At 34.8% G+C, this 21,439-nt stretch overlaps 1 protein-coding gene across 1 annotated transcript in view; it reads right to left on the reverse strand.

The window, feature by feature from the left end:
* Window positions 1-21,439, reverse strand: part of WDR19 (WD repeat domain 19) — a 44,490-nt gene that overhangs the window by 8,381 nt on the left and 14,670 nt on the right. Inside the window, exons 11-29 of the mRNA XM_085322771.1 lie at window positions 21,033-21,205; window positions 20,828-20,942; window positions 19,997-20,103; window positions 19,463-19,585; window positions 17,538-17,687; window positions 17,075-17,222; window positions 16,250-16,454; window positions 15,529-15,688; window positions 13,208-13,318; window positions 12,827-12,936; window positions 11,237-11,294; window positions 10,672-10,818; window positions 10,482-10,564; window positions 8,864-8,947; window positions 7,626-7,772; window positions 6,531-6,655; window positions 4,965-5,077; window positions 4,014-4,082; window positions 2,571-2,648 (exon numbers count right to left, since the gene is read on the reverse strand). Coding sequence (XP_085178897.1) covers window positions 2,571-2,648; window positions 4,014-4,082; window positions 4,965-5,077; window positions 6,531-6,655; window positions 7,626-7,772; window positions 8,864-8,947; window positions 10,482-10,564; window positions 10,672-10,818; window positions 11,237-11,294; window positions 12,827-12,936; window positions 13,208-13,318; window positions 15,529-15,688; window positions 16,250-16,454; window positions 17,075-17,222; window positions 17,538-17,687; window positions 19,463-19,585; window positions 19,997-20,103; window positions 20,828-20,942; window positions 21,033-21,205 — 2,306 coding nt within the window. The remainder of the gene's footprint in view (window positions 1-2,570; window positions 2,649-4,013; window positions 4,083-4,964; window positions 5,078-6,530; window positions 6,656-7,625; window positions 7,773-8,863; window positions 8,948-10,481; window positions 10,565-10,671; window positions 10,819-11,236; window positions 11,295-12,826; window positions 12,937-13,207; window positions 13,319-15,528; window positions 15,689-16,249; window positions 16,455-17,074; window positions 17,223-17,537; window positions 17,688-19,462; window positions 19,586-19,996; window positions 20,104-20,827; window positions 20,943-21,032; window positions 21,206-21,439) is intronic.

Here is a 21,439-nt window from a genome sequence, read left to right on the forward strand (position 1 = left end):
TTAGTTGCTAAGCCCTGTTAAGATGATTGCACGAAGCAGCAGACCATTAGGTCCTAAAGGAGTTTTATCAGCAGAGACGTTAACAACTTCAGACCTGTAGGCATCTATGGTCTTAGAAAAGAATCAAGGCATTCCTCTTAGAGAAATCTTGCTACAGATACTTAAATCCTGCTACGGATCTAGATGAAGACATTGCTTAGCATGAATAAGGATGACAAAACCTGGCTGTTAAAGAGCATATGGCATCAGGCCAAGATGATAAACATCCAAGACAGTTAAAAGAATTAAAAATGAAGGAATCAAGTGGGTAACAAAAAGATAAAATCTAAAATTTGCTATACTATATACTGGATTCAAGAACGGTAAATGCAGCACAGTGTTTATCCAAGAACTGGCAATCTAACAGCTTAATTCAACATCAAGAAAATTAGTGAAAGAATTTAAAACAAAACTTTAAAATCAAGAGGGTAGTATTATAGAAGAAAAAAAAAGAGAATTGGATTTTCATAAGGATTTTGAAAAAGCCCTCAAAAGGGAGGAAAACATTACTGAAAATGTGACTAAAATATGAAATACAAGATAATAGCTTGTTTCTATCATAAACAAGGTTAAGTGGAAAAAATCCATTGTTTCATATCTTTAGTAGTGATTTGTAAAAGGGAATCAATAAAAAAAAAAAAAAAGTCTGTACATGACAATCTTTTAGCTGGCTAATCAAGACCAAATTAGTCCGACATATTATATATATTGATATAGTTCTGATTTAACTACAGATAAATTAGAAAAAATAGATACTGGTAGATTTATAGACTCATTCTGCAACAAAGCTGCATTTCTTCCCCATCAAGCTGGTTTTCCCTGTTCTCCTCTCCAGCAGAAAGGACAGACCAGTGGCATGAAAGGGTATTTGCCATGACCCTAACTTAGTTTATGTAAATATCACATTTAAATGACTTCTGTGGTAGCTGTGGGTAGAAACAATTACAAAACCAGAAGGCATTTAAGAAAAATAGGAGTGAGTCTTGTGTTTTAATTTCATATTCTAAACTTTAAGTTAGTCATTTTAAAAGCAATAAATATAGGAAGGATTTTTCAATTGGCAACACATTTCCCAAAGCCTTTGGAAAACTTTTATTGTAATCTAACTGATCTTAATTTTGGATAGCAATCATTTTGGTTTTGTTTTTTAAAACACTTATACTTTAAAAAGGGCACACACAAAACAGCAGAACCTTGCTTGATAACACTCCCTGAAAAATGAAAAAGGAACCAACATAACGTAAATTAAGAAAACTGCATAATAGTTTTTAATATGTTAACTTTAGCAAATAGAGTATTCTGTATTGTAACACATTTAAGAATTAGTTTACTGTTAGACAGACAATAGTGTAGCAAAATCTTGCTAATTATAACAATTTTGATAATATGGTATATCATTAAAATGACATATAATTGTTTGCTGAAAAAGGTCAGAACAACCAGGCTGCTGTGAGGCTTACCTGGTTTGAACAATCAGTGCTCAAAGGATTAGCAAGTTTCTGCTGCATGGCTACTTTAAGTTTACTCTTACTTAGATTTTTAAACAAACAAGTAAGATTTGATAAAGTAAAATTATGTTACTCACTGAGAGAGACTATGGCAGATTGGATTAAAGCATTCAGAAGAACAAGAGAGAGCTTTTAAATAAGGAAAAGAAAGCTCTATGTTCATGTGCAAAGCAATGTTAAATATGGTATTCACACAATTGTTGAATGTTTTCTAAGATCTTCAGAACTACTTCACTAAAGGAGCTCCTATTGTAGGTGACTTCCCTTCTCCAGTTCTATATACTTCTTTTGGCAGCCAGATGGCTAGGCTGCAGCTCACAGARAACTGGCATAAAAGACAGGATATTACAGTGTGTTTCTGTCCAATCAACTTTTAGCATAAATATGAATTTATTTCCCCTTACACATATGCTTTCTTAGTAACAGACCTTTCATCTCACAGCTCTAACAGCTTCACTGTCTTCCGGTCTCCTGCAGTTTGTTTCATTATTTTTCATTCTAATTCCATTGTCATTCAAATTTCAAATTACAAATAAGTAATAAGAGGTAAATAATAAAAAGATACTACATATATAAAGGTTAAAAAAAAAAAATATAAAAGAAAGGTTGGCTTGGCAACCAAGTGCCTAGCGTTGTATTTAAAAGTCCAGAATATTAAATTCTTAAACTCTAAGCACTAGAGAGAAATGAAGTAGAGAGAATTTTTAATCTCACAACAGAATCATAAACCACAATCATAATATTAAGGATGAAATGACCGTACAGTGCCAAGATCATGTTACCTCCCTTGTTACCAAACCTTACTCCTCTCAATGGAGCAGAACTTACTATTCCAGACATATCATTTTGTACATGACTGAATTTACTGTCGGTTCACAGATGGAGTGATCATATAAGCTTTACTTCTTAATGAAATCTATCTAAAAAGCAAACCACGTCCACCAAAAATTTTATGATAAAAGAAATTCAAAAGATTTTGTAGTACAGAAATATGACACAGCAGTAATGGCAAAAATACAATACCTTGGGCATGCCATCACTCTCTCCCATAAGATAATCTATCAGCTGATTTGTTAGGGCTTCATCTTTTGCCTGTCCCGCCTATTAAATAAAGACAGAAGAAGATATCATGATATGAACAACAGAAGTCATAAGAAGGCTTTTTATAAAACCTTTGAATTAAATGAATTTAAAACATGAATTTGTTGGTTTTGTGTGCTCAGCTGAGATGATTTTTTGGTTCATCAGCTTTGACACAAAGTACATGTTTATTTTCTAATGTATTTTGTCAGGGAGTTATAACTAAGTATGTCTTTATCAGTACAAACTGTTTTGCTTCTTCAGTGTTAGGAAAGCTTCTGAGTCTAGGCACCATGAGCTGAAGCCCACTGTCACAAAGGTGCATCTATCAAGTCAGCAATCTGTGTCTCAGAGGAATATTCAGTGCTGGTCCCTGCACCAGAGCCAAAGTTGAAGAGACAGTCTAACAAATATGATTGCATTGATGAGATTCTAGGAGGATACAGTTCATTTGTAGCAATAGCCTATGGGCTTCTTAGCCTTTCGTTTATTCATCTGGGCTTACCCACTTGGCTCCAGAGGAAAGTACTAAACACCTCAAACACCTCAGTCTTACAGGCTGTGCCAATGGCTTTCTGAGATGAAAGGCTTCAAGAGTGGCTATGCTAGCTCTCAGTAGAGTCAGGCCTACTGTTTAAGAGTTTGAAAAAAAATCTAGTGATCCCTCGTAAAAATTTCAGTGCTGCAGGTTCTTCGAGGCAACAGAGGCAGTCAGCACGGTTTGGATGACTGACAGTGAAAGTCACAGTGGATGCTTAGATGGAAACTGCCAGTGGGCCTGGTTAAGTAGGTTTCCAGCGCGTATTGTCTAGAAGGCAATCTCAGAAATCAGACTAGGTTCACATCTGCTGAGGTGCAACATGAGCTGGGGAGGCCTGACAACTCCAGAAATATGGAGGTCATGGGCAACTAAAGACTAAACAAAGATTGTTTCATCTCCAACATTTTTTTTAAGAGATGGAAAAATTATTTTAATAGATATAAGCCAAAAGGGGTAATAAGGCTGATGCTGCAACTGGTCTTCTATTCAAGAGTGGAAGCTGCCAGAGAGATACAGAGAATAGAAGTGTACTGACCTCTCTTACTAAAGCATGCAGCAGCAGACAGAAAAATTATGAATGGATATTGCTAAATAATGAAGTTCCAAATTCATGCAACCATGAAAGTCTGAATGGATTTATAAACCCTTCTCTGAAGACTGAAAACATATTTTCCCTTTGTTGCTAGTTATTTTAGAGGTTTTATATTTAGCTAACATCTTTACTAATACACTTTTTATTCTGTCTGCAATCTGTCCAAACACTCTCACTGACACCAGGACAACGCCACAACACACAAAGTAGATTTCTTGAGAAGATGCAGTTTTTGTTTATCAAAGTTTCTTACTGTTTCAATTGCCATTTCTATAGCCAAGTTATCTTCTGTGCTTGGACTTTTCAGAAAGTGCTTTAATGCCTAAAATGAAACAGAAGATAAGCAAAACTGAGACAAAAGAAATTATTTTTTTCCCTAATTTTTACCAGATTATTCCTCTCTGCCTTTTGAAAAAGTAGCACCTTGGAGGCTTATCATGACTGCTTTCTGACAGAAAACCAGAACCATGGATGCTTATCGTGATTGCATTTTATGGCCTTAAGGATAATCACTCATGCTATACAGGTAGCAGCAGCTCTTACAGCTCTTCCAACTGTGAAAGATGTTCAGAGCAATACAATGTGCAGAAATTGATTAATGTGGCATTGGAACCCCTGAGCCCCAGCTAAAGGGGTGATCACCTGTGATAGCTGTAATTCGCAAAAATCAGAAACATATTTTTAAGCATGTGCTCAGTATGAAGAAGTTGAACGTTTAGTTAAGCATCAGCTGACAAACTTGTAACTAATCAAGAATTGTGTCAATTTACATACTTGCTTTTATGAAAAGAAGTTCTAAGTTAAAGTAAGTTAAAGGATGTTCTAAGTTAAAGTATTAAACTATTTAATAAATGCAAAATAATTCAGCAATGGAGCATTGGTCAAGCAAATAAACTCTAATTAAATTCTATTTCTATTTGCATGTAATTAATAAAGATTCATAGAGAACAGTATGCCTTTGGTCCACTTACAGGCTCTGCTGCTATGAAAAGATTATGTGCATAACTGTATAATTCATAGAATCCAATTATAAATATAAATAGTTTACTTGGTTTTGTTGCACTTTTTTATATCAGCAAGTTATCAGTGAAGGCAGGCAAAAGTCTCCTGTGAATTTTTCTGATTTTGAAGTACTATATTTTCTATATTTTGAACAGTTTTAATGACCTTTTAAATACCATTGTTTCATTCTCTAAGTACTAACCCGTGCATATTGGCCACACAGCAAGAAAAATTTTCCTGCTTGAAAATGTTTCTTTTCTCCTTCAAAATATAGTGCAATGCTCTGATAATCTTCATTAGTAGTATTCTCAGAACCTGCAAGATATATAAGCAAGGTTAGTATAGTGTTCTTATAAAGTAAGATTAAAAAAACAAAAAACAAAAAACAAAAAAACTTATCAAAGGAAGAAATTCTATATTCTACTTTTTTTTCTGTATCAACAGTCAAAGAGAACCAAAGCCAGCAAGACTGAAATTACCTTATAAACTTTTTTCCCTGTTTAATCAAATACTGAATGTCAGACATTAAAAGCTAATATTGCAGTGAAATATTTGTTTGTAACTAATTTGGTTTTACACTGTAATGGGATTTCTGTTTTTTGTTTAACAGACATGATAAAATGGCACAACTAGGAATGATGAATGAATGACCTGACTTATGAATGATTTCTTAATTCACAATTCATTATGTCTTGGCAACAGTAAAACAGCACAAAGGAATTCTGCAGATGATGATGAGATTATCATCTGAATTATTTTCATAGCTTCAGAATACGTTTGCATTGCACAATGTATGACTATCAGGAGCAATTTAACTATGTTAGCACAAAATGCTATTTAATCTTCTAACAAAGACTCCATTTTATTGTATTAATCTAAAACAAAGACAGTCGCTACTCCAAAGATAAAGCCCTTTTCCCCCCAACTAACTACAGTTTCAGTATACACCATGCTATTTTGGATAGAAGAGAAGCAGGAATGTATAGGGAAACAACAGAACAATACTAGTCACCTTGACAAGCACCTATAACAATATACCTGCAAGCTAACTGTTGCCAAGTTTTTCAAATCAGCATAGTAAGAACACATTTTTGAAGGAAGATATTAACTGAAAATACGAGATAACCACAAGATACTTATGTGGAACCGTCTCCACAAAGAAGGGTGATACAGGAGAAGAACATAAAATTTGTTGCAAATTGACAAGTGGGCCACTGACTGACTTGATGACCTGCGGTAAAAATCAGCTTCTCAGTAAAACTTCCTTTTGCTTCTCAACTGAGACATAAGGAGGCCATGAAAGGCCTTAAAGAAGAAAGGAAAGACAAGTGATTTATATATGTAATAAAAGAGTTTGACCCATGGGAAAGGGAAAGATGGCACAGTAAGATTTTCACTTTCAGAAAAACAGTACTAAATACATCAAGGTCAAAAAATGAGATTATTCAACTGACACAAGAAAAAAAGCACCTAGACAAATGATTTTACCTCTACAGATACACAGAAAGTACAGTCAAGATTTAAAAACAACTTACAGGAAGGACCTTGGGAGACACTGGAGCTGAAAGGAATGCTCATTTATGGACCACAATTAGAAACAGGATGGTGAATTGGCCAATGGTAACCAAAAATAGACAATAGATGGAAAGGGCTGGGAAACACAAAACATGCCACCTCTTGTCTTACCACTTCAAATTTATCTAAATCAACTAAGTAAAAAACCCGAGCAAAACATATTCCAAGCAAATTATTGTACTGGAATACTGACTGATGATGTCGGCGTAAATCTCCATCTTGTTGTGTTGCTGAGCTAATGTGAAAGCTTCATTATTGCACTTGGACATGACCAGGAATTGAATGGCAGAACCATAATCACCAAGCTGCAGAAAGAATCTAATCAGAATGAACAAGTTAATACCTTAGTTAAATGATATAATGAATACTCCAAATGTTTTAGAAATATAGTATATTTTATGGCTTACAGATATGATACATTTCTAAATTATTGTATATCTTCATTATTTTAAATAGGCTACTAAAATTAACTCAGTAAAAATCACATAGCATGGCAACTTTTATGACTGTCTAAATTTACTACTTCAGGCTAATATAATTTTAATTAAAAGGTTAAAAAAAAAGTATCTGCTTAGCTGTCCAAATTTTAGAGAAATCAAATCACCAGACTGAAATCTCTAGTCAATGGCCAAGTACCAGTAACCAGAGTTTGAGACTTTATCAGCCTCCCCAGATTTCGATTGGTATGTCCTCTTTCATCCTTTTTAAACTCTGGCTGCTCATCTCATAAACTAAAAGCAAAATAAAAACCGAAATACTAAGATATCACTCCTGAGAGAAGTTAATATGAAAATCACAGAATACGATATAAACATAATGGGTAATCATAGAATTGGCAAGGCTGGAAGGGACCTCTGGAGATCATCTAGTCCAACCTTCAAACGAGCGGCCAATACAGGGATCGAACTCACGACCTCGGCATTACTGGCACCACACTCTAAGCAACTGAACTAAACCTAACCCCCAGTAATACTATGCTTTGTATAGTTGCTTCTAGGAAATCATTAACTTAGAAAACATAATCATGGTCTAAGAGTGGTAAAATACATTTAATATATTTAAACAGTGAAGAAAGCAAACACAATGTCTCAGATGCATCATGAGACATAAAGAATATATTCAAGGAAACACTATACATTCTACAAACTTACAAGAGATTTATTTTTATTTTTATTCCATTTATGTACTGAGTACAACTTTAGTGTCTGGCAAAAATATGAAAGAGGGAAACATGGTTAGAAGTTCTCAAAGGTTACTAATTTTTTTAACCTTATAATACGACTGTTACCTGGCCACCATCTTGGCTCCATCAAGAGACTGTGTTTCCCTCACAATATTAACAGCCTTTTCAGGATTGTTAAGGTGATCCAAATATAGCCGGATCACACTGTCCCATTGTTTAGCATTCTCATAAGCTATCACAGCTTCCTTGTACCTGCAAAACAATGGTTTCACATTAGTTTTTCTAACTTTTACATAGCTCTCTACAATACGATATAAAATAAACATACTATAATTTACTTCTGAAAGGTTATCCTGTGACATCTTCTTTTCAGTTTACATATAACAGCTCTATTCTGCATTTTCTATGTTTTTTCTCTCTCCTTCATTTTCTCTTGGGATAATGAAATAATAGAAAAATGTTTACCATGATAGTATTTTTGGCTAACCTGGGGGAAAAATCTCCCTCATACTGTTCTTGGGTAGTTCATCTGTTCTATCAGCGTAACCATATCAAATTGCTTGGGAGTGAGAATACAACGTCATGCCTTGCCAATAAAATCCCAAACAGATGATAACTAGTAACTTTTTTTTTTAAACAGTGAGACTTTTTTCCCCCCCTCTTCTCAACAGCTTTCAAGAATTTCAAGAAATTTCTCTTTCTCACACTCTGGAGCTGACAAAGAAATAGTACTTTTTAGTCTCATCAATACAAACATTTAGCTTTGGTGAGTCCTCATATCATTAAGGTATCATTATTCTGAAGCACATCTAACTACATGTCATGACTAGTAAAAACAGCATTTTGTGATAAAGTATAATCTATTTTTCATTTCAGTCAATAATTACACATTATTCAACACTTCGCAAGTGCAAGCTATTAAGATGTAACAATAATTTGCTTTCAGAAAGAATAATTTTCTTTTATGATTATTGCACCTTTGAATGACCTTAAAAATCACGGCTTTATAAAAGGAGTCTTTAGAAGGAAATTGAACTTCAATATTGTACTAAGTGGAATGCTGTAATGGGTGCAGTACCTTAAAACACCTTCTTTCATTAAAAAGATATTAATATTTAGACAGGAACAATCAACTAGAAACATCTTTAATACTAGAGGCAGGTCCTTAGATTATGTTTAAAATTTCCAACACAGCACCTTAAATTTGTATATGTCAGAGTCCCTTTTCACAGTATATATTTTCTACAAAATTTACTTTTTAAAGTCTTTTAATTTATTTTATAAATAATGCATTTCAGAAATAATGACATATTTTATAAAAATAGAGAAACACTCAGGCACACCTGCCATCTGCTTCTTTGGCCTTTGCATATTGCAGGTGAATCTTTGGAGATGAAACATGAGGAAGAAGTTCACCAACCTTTGCCCTAGAAAAAAAACCAAAGAGTAATTTAATAAATATATCTGTTTTAAATTTTTCTCTAATAAAACAGGCATATTTATAATAAGAGTGAAAAAGAAATTAAAAAAACAAGTAATTAAACATAAAGTACAAGTTTTCAGTGTGATTTAATATTTTCAAAAAGCTGTGCTTTATACATGTAGGAACAGAAAATTATATACTTGTTCAGAAACATACAGGCTTAAAGAAGAGTAGCTTCTGTTTTTTGAGTTGAAAGATGTATGAGCACTAAAAAGTGCCAGAATGAACATTTTAGCCTCCAATATTCTCCAATTCATCTACAGAAACAGCATAGTATTAAAACTGTAACTTAACAAATGAATACTTATACAGGTTCAACTGTGTTGACTCCTGTGATTGCTTAAACTTTGGCCATCGGTTGTACAGAGGACTCTAGGCACTTAGAACCAGTTTCTGTGAGTGACAACATTCCTAACAGGGGAGAGTTGAGGAACACAGAACTATATGTCAGTCCTTCCATAAATTTGAACTCAGGATCTGCACACACAACATGATCTGCAAAAGCCAGCAAACTAACTGGAGAGCTTTTCAGGACAATGAATATTAAAGGCCAAAGAAAGGCTGATCTTAAATCTTCTATCTCTGTGCCTAGAAGACAGAGCACTGCCCAAGACATCAGGAGACTTGCATCTCCTTCTGCTTGGCTAAACAAAGTTTGTACCTTCCACCTTCCACTCATTATATGTAAGCTACCCTACTGAACAAAGTGTTTTCTTTGTCCATGCTGATGAAACTGATACACTTTTACGAGAGAATAAAATTTTCACTGGAGAATGAGCTTAATGCTCCAACCTTATTTTTAAAGCATTTGTATGAAAGAAGTCTGAGTTCTGATCTTTGCTCCAAGCAGTTCTTAATAGTAAAATACATAAAATATAATTAGACAAGAATTAGGCCCTTAACTCTCTCTGTAAATTGCACTTCTCCACTGGAAACTTGACAATGACCAAATTCTCTTAAAAAAAAAGAAAATTCACTGAACATAATGTCAACTGTTTTGACTGCTCATGATACCAACCATCTTCATATTCAGAATCACAGCTATATATTCTATAACTGAAGACATTTAATGAACTAACAGTAACTAGACATATAAAATGACTTCATTCAGTATATCAAAAAGCCCCTTGAAAATACAGGTCACCTTAAACATTACAAAAAAAAACAGAAAAAAAAAAAAAAAAAAAAAAAAAGGAAGACTACCTCCCATATTCAGTATGACTATATTTAAATCTGAATAAGCTGCTGAGGATTTCATGAATACTGCGCTTGTTTAAGCTTATGGGAGGGAACCATAACACCAACGAAACATAGTTCATGCAACATTTTTGATATACTTGATATATCAAAATATATATACTTGATATGCTTTGATATGATATACATATTTGAGATACTGACAGAATTTTTCCTTTCCAAACAGCATTACAGTAAGCCTTCAGTCTCAAATACATCACTTCAGTGGAACCTGTACTTACCAGTTTTTACACCGGATGTATACTGATGCTGCCTTGTCATAATATTGTCCCTTTTCATACAGCTGAGCAGCTTCTGAAAATTGCTACAATATTGGAAACCATTACAATATCACTTGCAAATTACAATGACACGTAAGCAGCCTAATGAATTCATTTGTTCAGCATTAGCTTTACTAACTCTTTTGAATACCTTCATACTCTCCAGAATAGCTCCACAGTCTCTTTTTAGCAACCTGCTAGGATGTTTAATGGCCTGGTTTACCCCTCGACGGATATCTCCCATTCGAATGGACATTTGGGCTACTCCAGCAAGGCAAGCTTCATCATGTTCCTGGTACTGGCAATCAAATGAAAAGCAGTAATTATACCTTGCGTATAAGAAATAGCTTGCAAAAGCCATCATAACCAAGCACTGAAACAAGTTAACAAAAAAATAAAATGGACTTGTTTGTCCATTGTCTAAAAATTCTGGTCTAACTGCAGCCACTATTCAAAATTATATTATGAAGTTGCTCAAACTATAAACACTTAATTTGAATTATGTCATGTTAACACAATGGCAATGCTGCTTTATAGCTAGAAAAAGTATCATTCTGTACATTAAAAATAAGTGCATTTAAGACTACTATCCCAAAAGTAATAGTCATACAGATTTACAGTCAAATAAAAAAAAATGAATTTAAGTAAACCTGAAACAAGATAACTCTATGTGCAGGATGAGAGTGCATCTGTTATTATCACTAAAAAGGCATTACCTTATTGTCTCCAGTGATTCCCTTTTCATAATGTGCCAAAGCATTCACATAATCACCCCTAAAAGAAAATCATACATTATATGGAAGAATATTTTTAATAGGAAGAGATAGTTATTGTATCTCTTGTTCTTTCAGACAGATTATGCTTATATCTGTCTTGCTTTATCCATAAACACTCCATCCAAGGATCTGATGCAAAAATAAGACAGGCAGTTACATAGTACATTAGGGCATTTTCCATGCACTTTATCAACCTATTAGTAAAAGGGACAGTCCATCTCTCTTCAGTTCCTTTATACTGAGACCAGTAAAAAAAAAAAAAAAAAAAAGAAAAAAAAAAGAAAAAAAAAACTGAAAGACAAGCAAAGAGCCTATCTATGTGCATAATAGATAAAAGAGATCTTACCAATGTGTATAAGTACCTGAAGGGAGCGTGTCAAGGGGATGGGGACAAACTCTTTTCAGTTGTCCCATGCATAAGGACAAGAGGCAATGGGCAGAAACTGAAGCACAGGAAGTTCTGCCTGTACGTGAGGGGGAATTTCTTCACTGGGAGAGTGACAGAGCACTGGACCAGGTTGCCCAGAGAGGTTGTGGAGTCTCCTTCTCTGGAGATACTCAAGGCCTGCCTGGATGCAACCTTGTCTAACATGCTCTAGGCGACCCTGCTTGAGCAGGGGGCTTGGACTAGATGATCTCCAGAGGTCCCTTCCAACCTTATCGATTCTATGGTAATACCTATGTGCACAAATCTATGTACACAGTACTCCTCAGTAATTTCATCTCTACTTCCACATCTTTTGCTGGAAAATAAACCAACCTTCTAATGCGATTAATGAGTTTTGCAATATAAAAATGAGGTCTTTTTTTTTCTTAAGTAAATTCAGAACTCAAGTTACAGATGATCACCTTGCATCAATTCCCTCAACTCCCTCCCTTCTGCAACCAACAACTGTCTTCCCTCAGTGCTAGGGCAACTGGTGAGACATGGAAGAAGTTGCCCAAAATCTCTGTTAATGTATAGAATTTTCCTCTTGGTTTAGATGGTAAACAGGATAGGTTTCCTCTCTGCAAAATTAGCTATAAAGTAGCCTTTAAAATCATGGCAAATGGTGAATATTTTCTTGCTTTCAAGTACTGGAAGCCTCGAAATCTGACACTCCTCTAACTAAACTATGAAGAAAATGAAGGCTCGTGGGTGTCATGGAAAAGATAGGAAAAAGTTTTAAATGCAAGGCTTTCTTCCAGTGGAAAAAATGTTAAGTGGCATTAATTTCTTCTGTTTTCCAAACAAACACTTGCCTGCAGCAAAACATTTATTTAGCAGATTGTATAATTATATCACGGACCCATCATTTAAAAAAACACAGATACACCTGAATTAATCAAGTGTAACTATTATTTGCTAATGTATTTCTCTATCGTGAAAGTATTCATACAAAACTACTCTTCCTGGTAGTATAACTGCAAGACCTCATAGAACTCATCCTCAGCAATGCAATCGGATAAGCTATCTCAGTTCTATGTTTTCTTAATTAGCGTGAGCATTAGTTTCACAATCTTATACTGCAGCCTTACAGGGGAACTTACGTGAAGTCAAGCTGCATTGCGTATTCCTTTGATATGAACGGGATTTGGTCTGGGGCCAAACGCTTAGCCAGCTGAAGTGCACTATCCCAGTGCTGCAAGTCTCTTCGCATCTATTAATAAAGAACAGTACCATTTTCTGATCCGAGTATCAAATTATAATATGAATTTTACATTATTCTAAATATAATTAGAAAGCTAGTATTCTAGAAGGATTCAGGCAATCTGAGAGATATATTCATCCTAAAAGAAATGTTCTCATTCACAGAATGGCAAGAACAAAACCACCAAAGAGCAGAATTACCAGAAATTAATTGATAATCCAGCATTGAGATGCAGAAAAAGACAGCAAAAAAAAAAATGCTAGACATCTTAAATGAATACCTCAAGTGCTGCAATAGGACAGGTGGATGCAAGATATAAATCCTGAGCCAGATTGAAATCACTAGTAAACATGGCAAGATGCCCTGCTAAAAGGTTGTGGTCTTCTATTCCCTGTGAAAAGACATAAGAGGCACTAAGGTAGTTCAAACAAACAAAAAAAAATGTTGCCAGTAATGTAGTCTGGTATGCAGAGTAAAACAAAACCCTGCAAATCAAAAGTATGCATATTATATTCTACAAATGATAAAATAAACTCACTTTCAAAGCTATTACCACTACGACTGTCTAAAATCTAAGTAATTTGCAGAACAATATTCTTATAGTACTATTTCATGTACATTTTTGGATGTATTATTACATCTGTTTTTTTAAAAATGTAATGCTAAACATTTAATCTTAAGTATTTTCTCAAAAGTTACAAAGAAAAAAGAGGCTCCAAATGAGAGACCAATATCTGTGGTATCAAAAGATTGTTCACCTAGAACTGATCTGTCACGAAATGACCTCTTTGGATGGGGGAAACATCTCAGACAGCTCACAAGGGTGTATCTGCTTCCTAAAACACGCTGCCATTCACGCTGTGTCTAGGTAGTAGGGCAATAGAACACGGACACAAAGTACCATCCCAAAAAGGCCATAATCATGAAAAATCTGAGAATATAGATCAGGGCTTCAATATCCCATTGGGCCTGGAGAATTATTGCTTCAGTTGCAACAATGACTTCTCTGTTTTATCTCCCTGACATAAAGTATCTTCATCCTCTGATGAGCTTATTTCTGGAGAGAAGGGCCGTCTTCATTCTTGGCAAGCTACAGAAGTAAATGCAGTATGGAAGGGTTCCTGGTGTCAAAGATGACACAGCAAGGAGTACAGCAGCAGACAGATTTTTTTCCTCCAAGCCATGATGACAGTGATACTCAATGCTAACTTTGAAAACTTGAAGGCATCAAAAACAGGAAGAAGGTGTAGTAGGCAACCTTATTCAGCAGGTGTAGGAATGAAGACTGTCAGAGCACTGCCAATAAACCTCAAAGGTCTTCAAGTCTAACTGTTGTCAAAAGTGAAGATGACACAGACTTGCTATACTTTGCCTTCACTTTTACAAGGTGAACTAGTACTGGAAATAACTTAGTCAATGTCAATGGATAAGCTTCACTCATCAGACAAATCTTCCCAATGATGTTGAAAGTTTTTGACTTTACTAGGTACAAGTGGAAAAGGTGAAGGAGGCATGAATCTATTTAGGAGAAGGATTGCTGATCAATTTGGCCATGGGAGCTTTCACAAGTTCCAAAGCTAGAAGGGTTGAGTAGCCCAACTTAGAAATCATCATCATCATCAAAGCTTCAGATTCCTAGAACTAAGACTTTCGTGGCTCTTTTAAGTAAAGAACCCTGCAACTTCAACTCAGTTTCCCTCTCAATCTTCTCTCATTCAAGGTTTAAAAAAGCCAGCAGACAGAGCACACTCTGAGCAGTACAGATACATGGACTGCAAGAGTACTTACACAAACATGAAAAGTAAATTTCAGTCATCAAGCAGCTACATAAACTCATCCAGAATGATGAATGAACAAGTCAAAATATGCTGCATACCTGAAAGAAACTGCAGCAGCTGCCTTGAGAGTACCCTTGAAAGCAACTGTAATAGTGAGCCTCATGCCTACATACTGCTTGCTGACTGGACAGCACCTTTTAGAGGTATTGCAGAATCCCAGAATAGTGAAGCTGGAAGGAATCTCTGGAGATCATCTAGTCCAACCCCTCCCTGCTCAAAACAGGGCCAATTAGAGTGGGCTGTTTGAGCTACTCTAAACATTACCTGTATTTTATCAAAACTAGAACTCAAGCCTTGGCATCTAAATTCAGCCAGCAATAACCTTCCCTTAACCACCTAACTGAGGAAGTATCAAAACCTCATCAAGCATTTTTCTAGTTGGTGTAAAAATTCTCTAGATGTCCATATTTAGCACTGGGCATCCTCAAAAGCACCTCAATCTGAGCATTTACTAACTTTATTTCACAATCACTGACTAGCAAGTGATAATTATTATTAAGGAAGTAGAAAAATGGGTCTAAAGTTAGTTCCTGCATTCCAGGAGAGTACTGAAACCACTTTGAGAGAAAACCAAGCAAGAATTGTGCAGGTTGGACACCTTCTCCTCTGTAATTATTAACTCCTTTGAAAATAATTTACCTTCAAATTAAAAACAAACAAATGAAGAAAACCCCCACAACAATAAGAATTCAGCAATTCTTTAAGAAGAATTAAACCATAGTATTTCCTATTTAGAAGAAACTTTGTTACTTTTATATTTTACCTTTATTTGCTCTAGTGACATCACCATCCCAGCATTACCAAATGTTCGATAAACATGTATTGCAAAGTCTACCTCCATGTGATGTAAGCAAGCTCTGGCCAACTCATTCCAACCAGCCTGGTCATTCAGAAGTTTGCACACCTCCCAAGCATCAGAAAACCTACGTAATGTAAAAACAAAACTAAACAAAACAAACATTACTTGCCCCCAATATACTCCTCCTTAACGCATTTTCTTCCTAATCCTAGGGTAGGGAAAACTTAAGAATCATTGTTTTCTAAGCCATGAAGAGATAGACACATCAGGAAGAAAGGAGAAATAAAAAAGCATAACTTACAGTGCTTTTTCAGCTGCTTCTACCACTCTTCTTCAGGAAACCATCTGCTTTCCCTACTCTAGACTTCTTTTCATTTTACTTATTTTGCTTTGTTTCACTGCAGTGGAAAGGCAGTGGGCAAGATTTGCCTTCAATCAGTTTTGAAAGAGCCACTGTCATAAAACTTAGAATAATTTTTTTTTTAAAAAAAGTTGTTTTAGCTTTTACTTGACAGTGGAAAAACAAATGAACTAGCACTGGGTCACTTTCTTTGTCTGAAAGCTACAGGGACTGATGGATCAATCTAATTTATCAATATTCAGCATGATATTTTTAGATCACCAGGATATGCTGTATTGCACAGAAGAAAACAATTTACACAATATAATTAAAAAGCAGATGTACCTTTTCAACATTAAAGTCTGAGTAAGCATTTGTGTCAACTCATTACGTCCGAAGTCTTTCAAATTGCCAAGGAAACTGTGAGTACTAAGATAGATATTGTTTGTTTTCCCACTCTGAGTCTGACAAGTTAATTCTCCATTATACAACAGCAAAGGTTTATGGGAAAAGGGGACTTCTGTGCCTCCTGCCAAAATAATCTTGGATCCTAGATTCAAAGATTAGGGTGAAAAGAAGACATTATTAAAGAAAAAACAACCCTACTTGGCAAATATTTAATAAACAGTCACAAGCAAAATAATGTAAACTTGCTGGCCATTAATTTAAGGGCTCGAATTTTGAGTCACCACATACTGTTATATGTATATATTTTTTAAAGTAGTAACCGCCCCCAACATAAATCTGAATTATTATGATTATTTTCAAAATGTTTGTAGATTAATTTGTCAATGTTTTTCTGTCATCAACATGGAAATTGCTATGATTAAAATTCTGGTTAACAGTATAAGTGAATAAGTGTTGTCATCTTTATCCTAGTATTTCCTCATGAACACTTCAACATACAATTAAAGTACAACATGTAGCTTTGAGATCAAATATTATAATAGCAAGAAACTTGTGGAGTTAAGGCTGAGATGCCTTGCTGGAGCTTTACAGAAAAACATATACAGAAACTATTTCTCTATTAATCAGTTATACTTCAAAGCTTTTGCAACACTACTTATTTTCATATGGAATTATGAAAATTTTTAATACAAACGCAAAAACAGAACATGTTTTGCTTTCTCAACTAAACAGCAAATAAGATTTTTCAAGTATTTATGGTACCTTGAATGGCATCTTTATGAAAGACATAAGTGTACACTTTATCATCATCATAAGCAGCAAAAACACCCTTATCCATTGGCCAGTTTTCCCATAGGATTCCTTTAATAGTTGGTGAAAAATTTGGAATCTCATATATTCTATCATTAACCTACAAATAATGCAAAAGTAAAATTACTACGATATAAAAAGGTATAGGGACAAACAGTGCAACTGAAAAGCTAACATATTAGTATTTGAATACATGATCAGATTAATCTCTGAGAATTACTGCTCAGAAATTTAATATTATGAAATTGCTATGACCTAACATGACTTTATTTCCTTACATTATCATTAGGCCTCCTTAGCAATTTCTTCTTTCAGTATACATGTTTAAGCGACAAGTTTTTCAATTCTCTATTAAAAGCATTATGTGGTTAAAAAAAACTGTTTGTAATGCCATAAGAATCCCAAACTAACTTACTGGACAATAGATGAAGCCATCACTTTTGTCATCTATGAAAACCAATTTGGTTCCATTAGGATCTGGAAAAACTTTTCTCACACTGACAGGATGTCGATATTCATTCACATACTGCCAGTCTTCAATGTAGAAATAATGAATAACTCCAGTCTAATGAGAATAACAGAAAAGTTATAACAGAAATAACATTAACAAATAAGTATCAAGCAGATAACTAATTAGTTGTAGTTTCTTCTATCTTAAGAGTGCTGAGCATGAAGAGTGTTTAAAGAAAAATATTTTCAGGGTTTTTTTTGCTTCTTTCCTCATTGTCAGCTGGTCTTGGCAGGACACGAAAAGGAGAGGAAGTGGTGTGTGTGGGAGGAGTCGTTTGTTTTTTTGCTTAGTTTTTTGTTTTTTAAAGACAACCTCACTTCCTGCCCTCTCCACTAGAAAGACAAGAATATCTCTTAATCCACTGTAGCAGAAGAGAGTAATAGACTTTTTTATTTCTTACTTCTGTGCTTAGCACAAGTTGTCACTGTCTCTACGTATGATCACAAAAACCAGAAACAGACTGAAGACCCAAAAGTCCAAATACATCCAAGTAAGCTTTAGGCACCCTAAGTTAAGAGCACAGTTAAACACTAAAACTCTTAATATCTTCTGCCAAGATCTGAATTACCTACTGGAAGTGCCTCTTTCTCCACAGATACACAGGAAATTATGCCAAACTAAGTATCAGAATTACAAACTTCAAGTAAGGTGGGTGAACCTGAGATGAAACTTTCAGGTGCTATTACATGACCGTTTTTCAAGCAAAATGTAACCATGAGAGAATTTCAGAGAAGGAAGGAGAGGACTAGTCACTTTTCTTGCAGTGCTTTGTGTAGAAAAGCTGTATTTCCCATGTCATTCTATAACTAGGAAGAATATTTGCTTCTTTCACAAGAGAAGCTTAACTTTCAAGTAGAGTGCAAAAATCTGCCTCCAATGAAGAATGATACACTCTTAAGCACAGATGTACCTACTTCACAGTAAAAAGGTGATCAACTGATTTGTGATAATGCTATTTTTAAACTGGTTTTGTACAAAGAACAACACTGAAAGTAAATGAAGGCTTTTGAAGTCAATTATAAAACTTGCATACACCAAATTTATCAACTGTGAATTTAGTATTTTAAATTTATCAGTACCAATTTAAGTAAAAAGGCAAAAGAGGAGGTAGAGAAGCCTTAAAATACTGCAAAACCACTAGTGTTATTAAACCAGTGATAACATCAGATATGGCAATTCTACTTTTCCTCTGTAAGGTCAATACATCACCCTGTGTCACAAAGAGCCAATACTACAGTGATAAATTACCCTGTAAACCCAGCGCTAGGAAACATAAAAAAAAGAAGAAAAAAGAAACTATGCTTACACATAGGAAAATCCCCTGAAGAATCCACAAAAATGCTCATATCCTTATTCAGTGGCCTCCTAATTCCCGTCTTTGTGGCTTCAACAAGTCAAGACCTCCATTCAACCTTTAACACTTGCCTACCTCATTACCTTTTCATCCCCATCTATCACATCATCACTTTAACATATTTTCAAGGCAAGTGCTATCCTTTTTCTCTCTCATCTGGAAAACATTTTGATTGCTAAACCTCTCACTAGTGCAATATAATTGCATTGCTGTTAAGATCTGTGTTCTGCAACAAGCATTACTAAAAGCCAGATTTAATCTTCTTGCTAATGCATCTCATATAAACGCAATAGTCAAGGAAGCTGGATGCAATTTTGTCTGTGTTTGTATAACATTCTTGCGCAGAAAACAATCCACACTAAATTTCTCAGAATCACAAATTTTATGCTAATAATATAATGAATAACAATCCAAGCAATTCAGATAAAGACATATTCCATCTAAAAAGATCATTAAAAATGGAAATAATACTCACATCTGTACCATATATGAGGAAATCGCCAGTTAAAGCATGGCACAAAATTCGACATTTATCATCATCTGCTGGGAAGAGTCGAGTCTCTCGTTCCTCCTGAGCATCCAAACATTCACTTTCTATCTAAATATAAAGATGAGAATGAACTGGAAAACTCCATTATTAAAATGAGATATCAGAATTTTGCCTGTATCAAGCTGTAAGAAAATGAGATGAGAACCACCTTTCATGTGCATCACTTAAAATCCCACTATCAGCTTCTGCCAAGTTCTCACAGAAACATTTAAAATAAAACTTGTTAAACAGTTCACAAGAAAACACTTTCTCCTCCTCTGTTCCAGACTCAGATTATATTTCTAAAATCTTCAAAAATTCAGTTTTATATCTTATTAGGTAGCAAAAAATGTCTACAGATTTTTTTTATTTTTATCTCCATTATTTGAAGAGCACTCCACTTTCTTTTTTTCAATTTCTGTAACTAATTCAGCTTAGGCAGACTCAATTAATCCAGTGCTCAAAACCAAGCATCCTTACCATATGCAACTGGACTTTACCCTCAAAGAGGGCGGCAGCATAATCAGAATTAAGATGTATACTTGCTACTGTCCCCAGGTACTCCACATCTTTGAGCTTTTTTACACCTACAGAGTTTAAAGAGAAAAGAAAAGGTATAAATATGTTGTATAGGTCTTCATTTATCATAATCTGAATTTGCAGTTGAGTAACTAGATGTGAAGAACTCACAATTGAACAGAGAGGGGACAAGTCACATGTAAAGAGGCTTTCTTGATAGCAATCAGACAACTGATTAGAAAGTACAACAGAAACTCTCTTCCTATGCAGCTGTGACTAGTGTTCTTATAGCAATGATTAATCTATTTTATTGAAAAAGATGCTGGTTAGAAAGGCATCCACTACCTAATATCTGAATACCACATAAGCAATTTTACCTTACCCCTTGCAAAGTACATGGACATCTGTGGAACTGAGAATTTAATCTTATTGATGGTGTAGTCCTTAGCTACTCTGCCACAGTAAGTATTTAAAGACATGGTCAAATAATTTCTCAAAAGCCAAGAAGTCCTTCATTGGTTAACATGATTTGATAAAAACCTCAAGGACATATTCTACACCTCATTACTAATATCTTGAACTTGAAGTTTTGTTTTAAATTATTTACAATGCCTTTTCATAACTGCTTCAGCCTGTGAAAATCTTTGTCCAGTCCTAATAGGACGATATGGCAATTCAAGCTGTTATTGTACAACATAAAATGTTCAAAGCTGCTAAACGCAATATTAATATCATAAAATAAGACACACAGTGATGTAGCAGTTTAAAATAAGAGATTTAAATTATGCTTACTTTTCTCTCCAAGTGCATAAAACCAAGCCCGATTGTTCATTCCTACGGCCAAATGATAAACACCAATAGCAACAAAACTGGGCTCTACTTCAACAGAGACCGTGACTGGTAGCTCCTGTAAGAAAAATCGTATCAATTTTAATGCACTACTATTACTTGTTTTACTTATAGCTAAATGAAGATTAAAAGGAACAGATTATCATACTCTTTCCACATGATTGGCTACAGTAACTTCAAGAAGAGAAGTGAGGTATGCAATCCGTGTACTGCAAGCATCTCCGAGGACTGGAAGCTTTGTCAAGAAAACATGGAGTGATCCTCTTCTTGTAGATACTGCCAACAACTGTCCATCATCTGTCCAAGCCAGCTGATCTACACCTAAAACATTTAAAAGCTTTTGCAAAAATTCCTTTCTTTGATTACTGAAACCAGGAATAATCTTTTTTGCTTTAAAATATGAGAACAGCAGGAATTCACAAGCTGGAATATATATATTCAGGTATTCACACCTAACTAGTTAATCATCATTTTGAAATTAACTGTTACCTCTGAAACTAAAACTATAACTTACTAATTTAGCAGTTGTCTAAGAGTGAAGAGTTGACAATAACT

Source organism: Rhea americana, unplaced genomic scaffold (assembly GCF_003343005.1).
Source record: "Rhea americana isolate MKP2758 unplaced genomic scaffold, rheAme1 scaffold_8, whole genome shotgun sequence".
NCBI lineage: Eukaryota > Metazoa > Chordata > Aves > Rheiformes > Rheidae > Rhea > Rhea americana.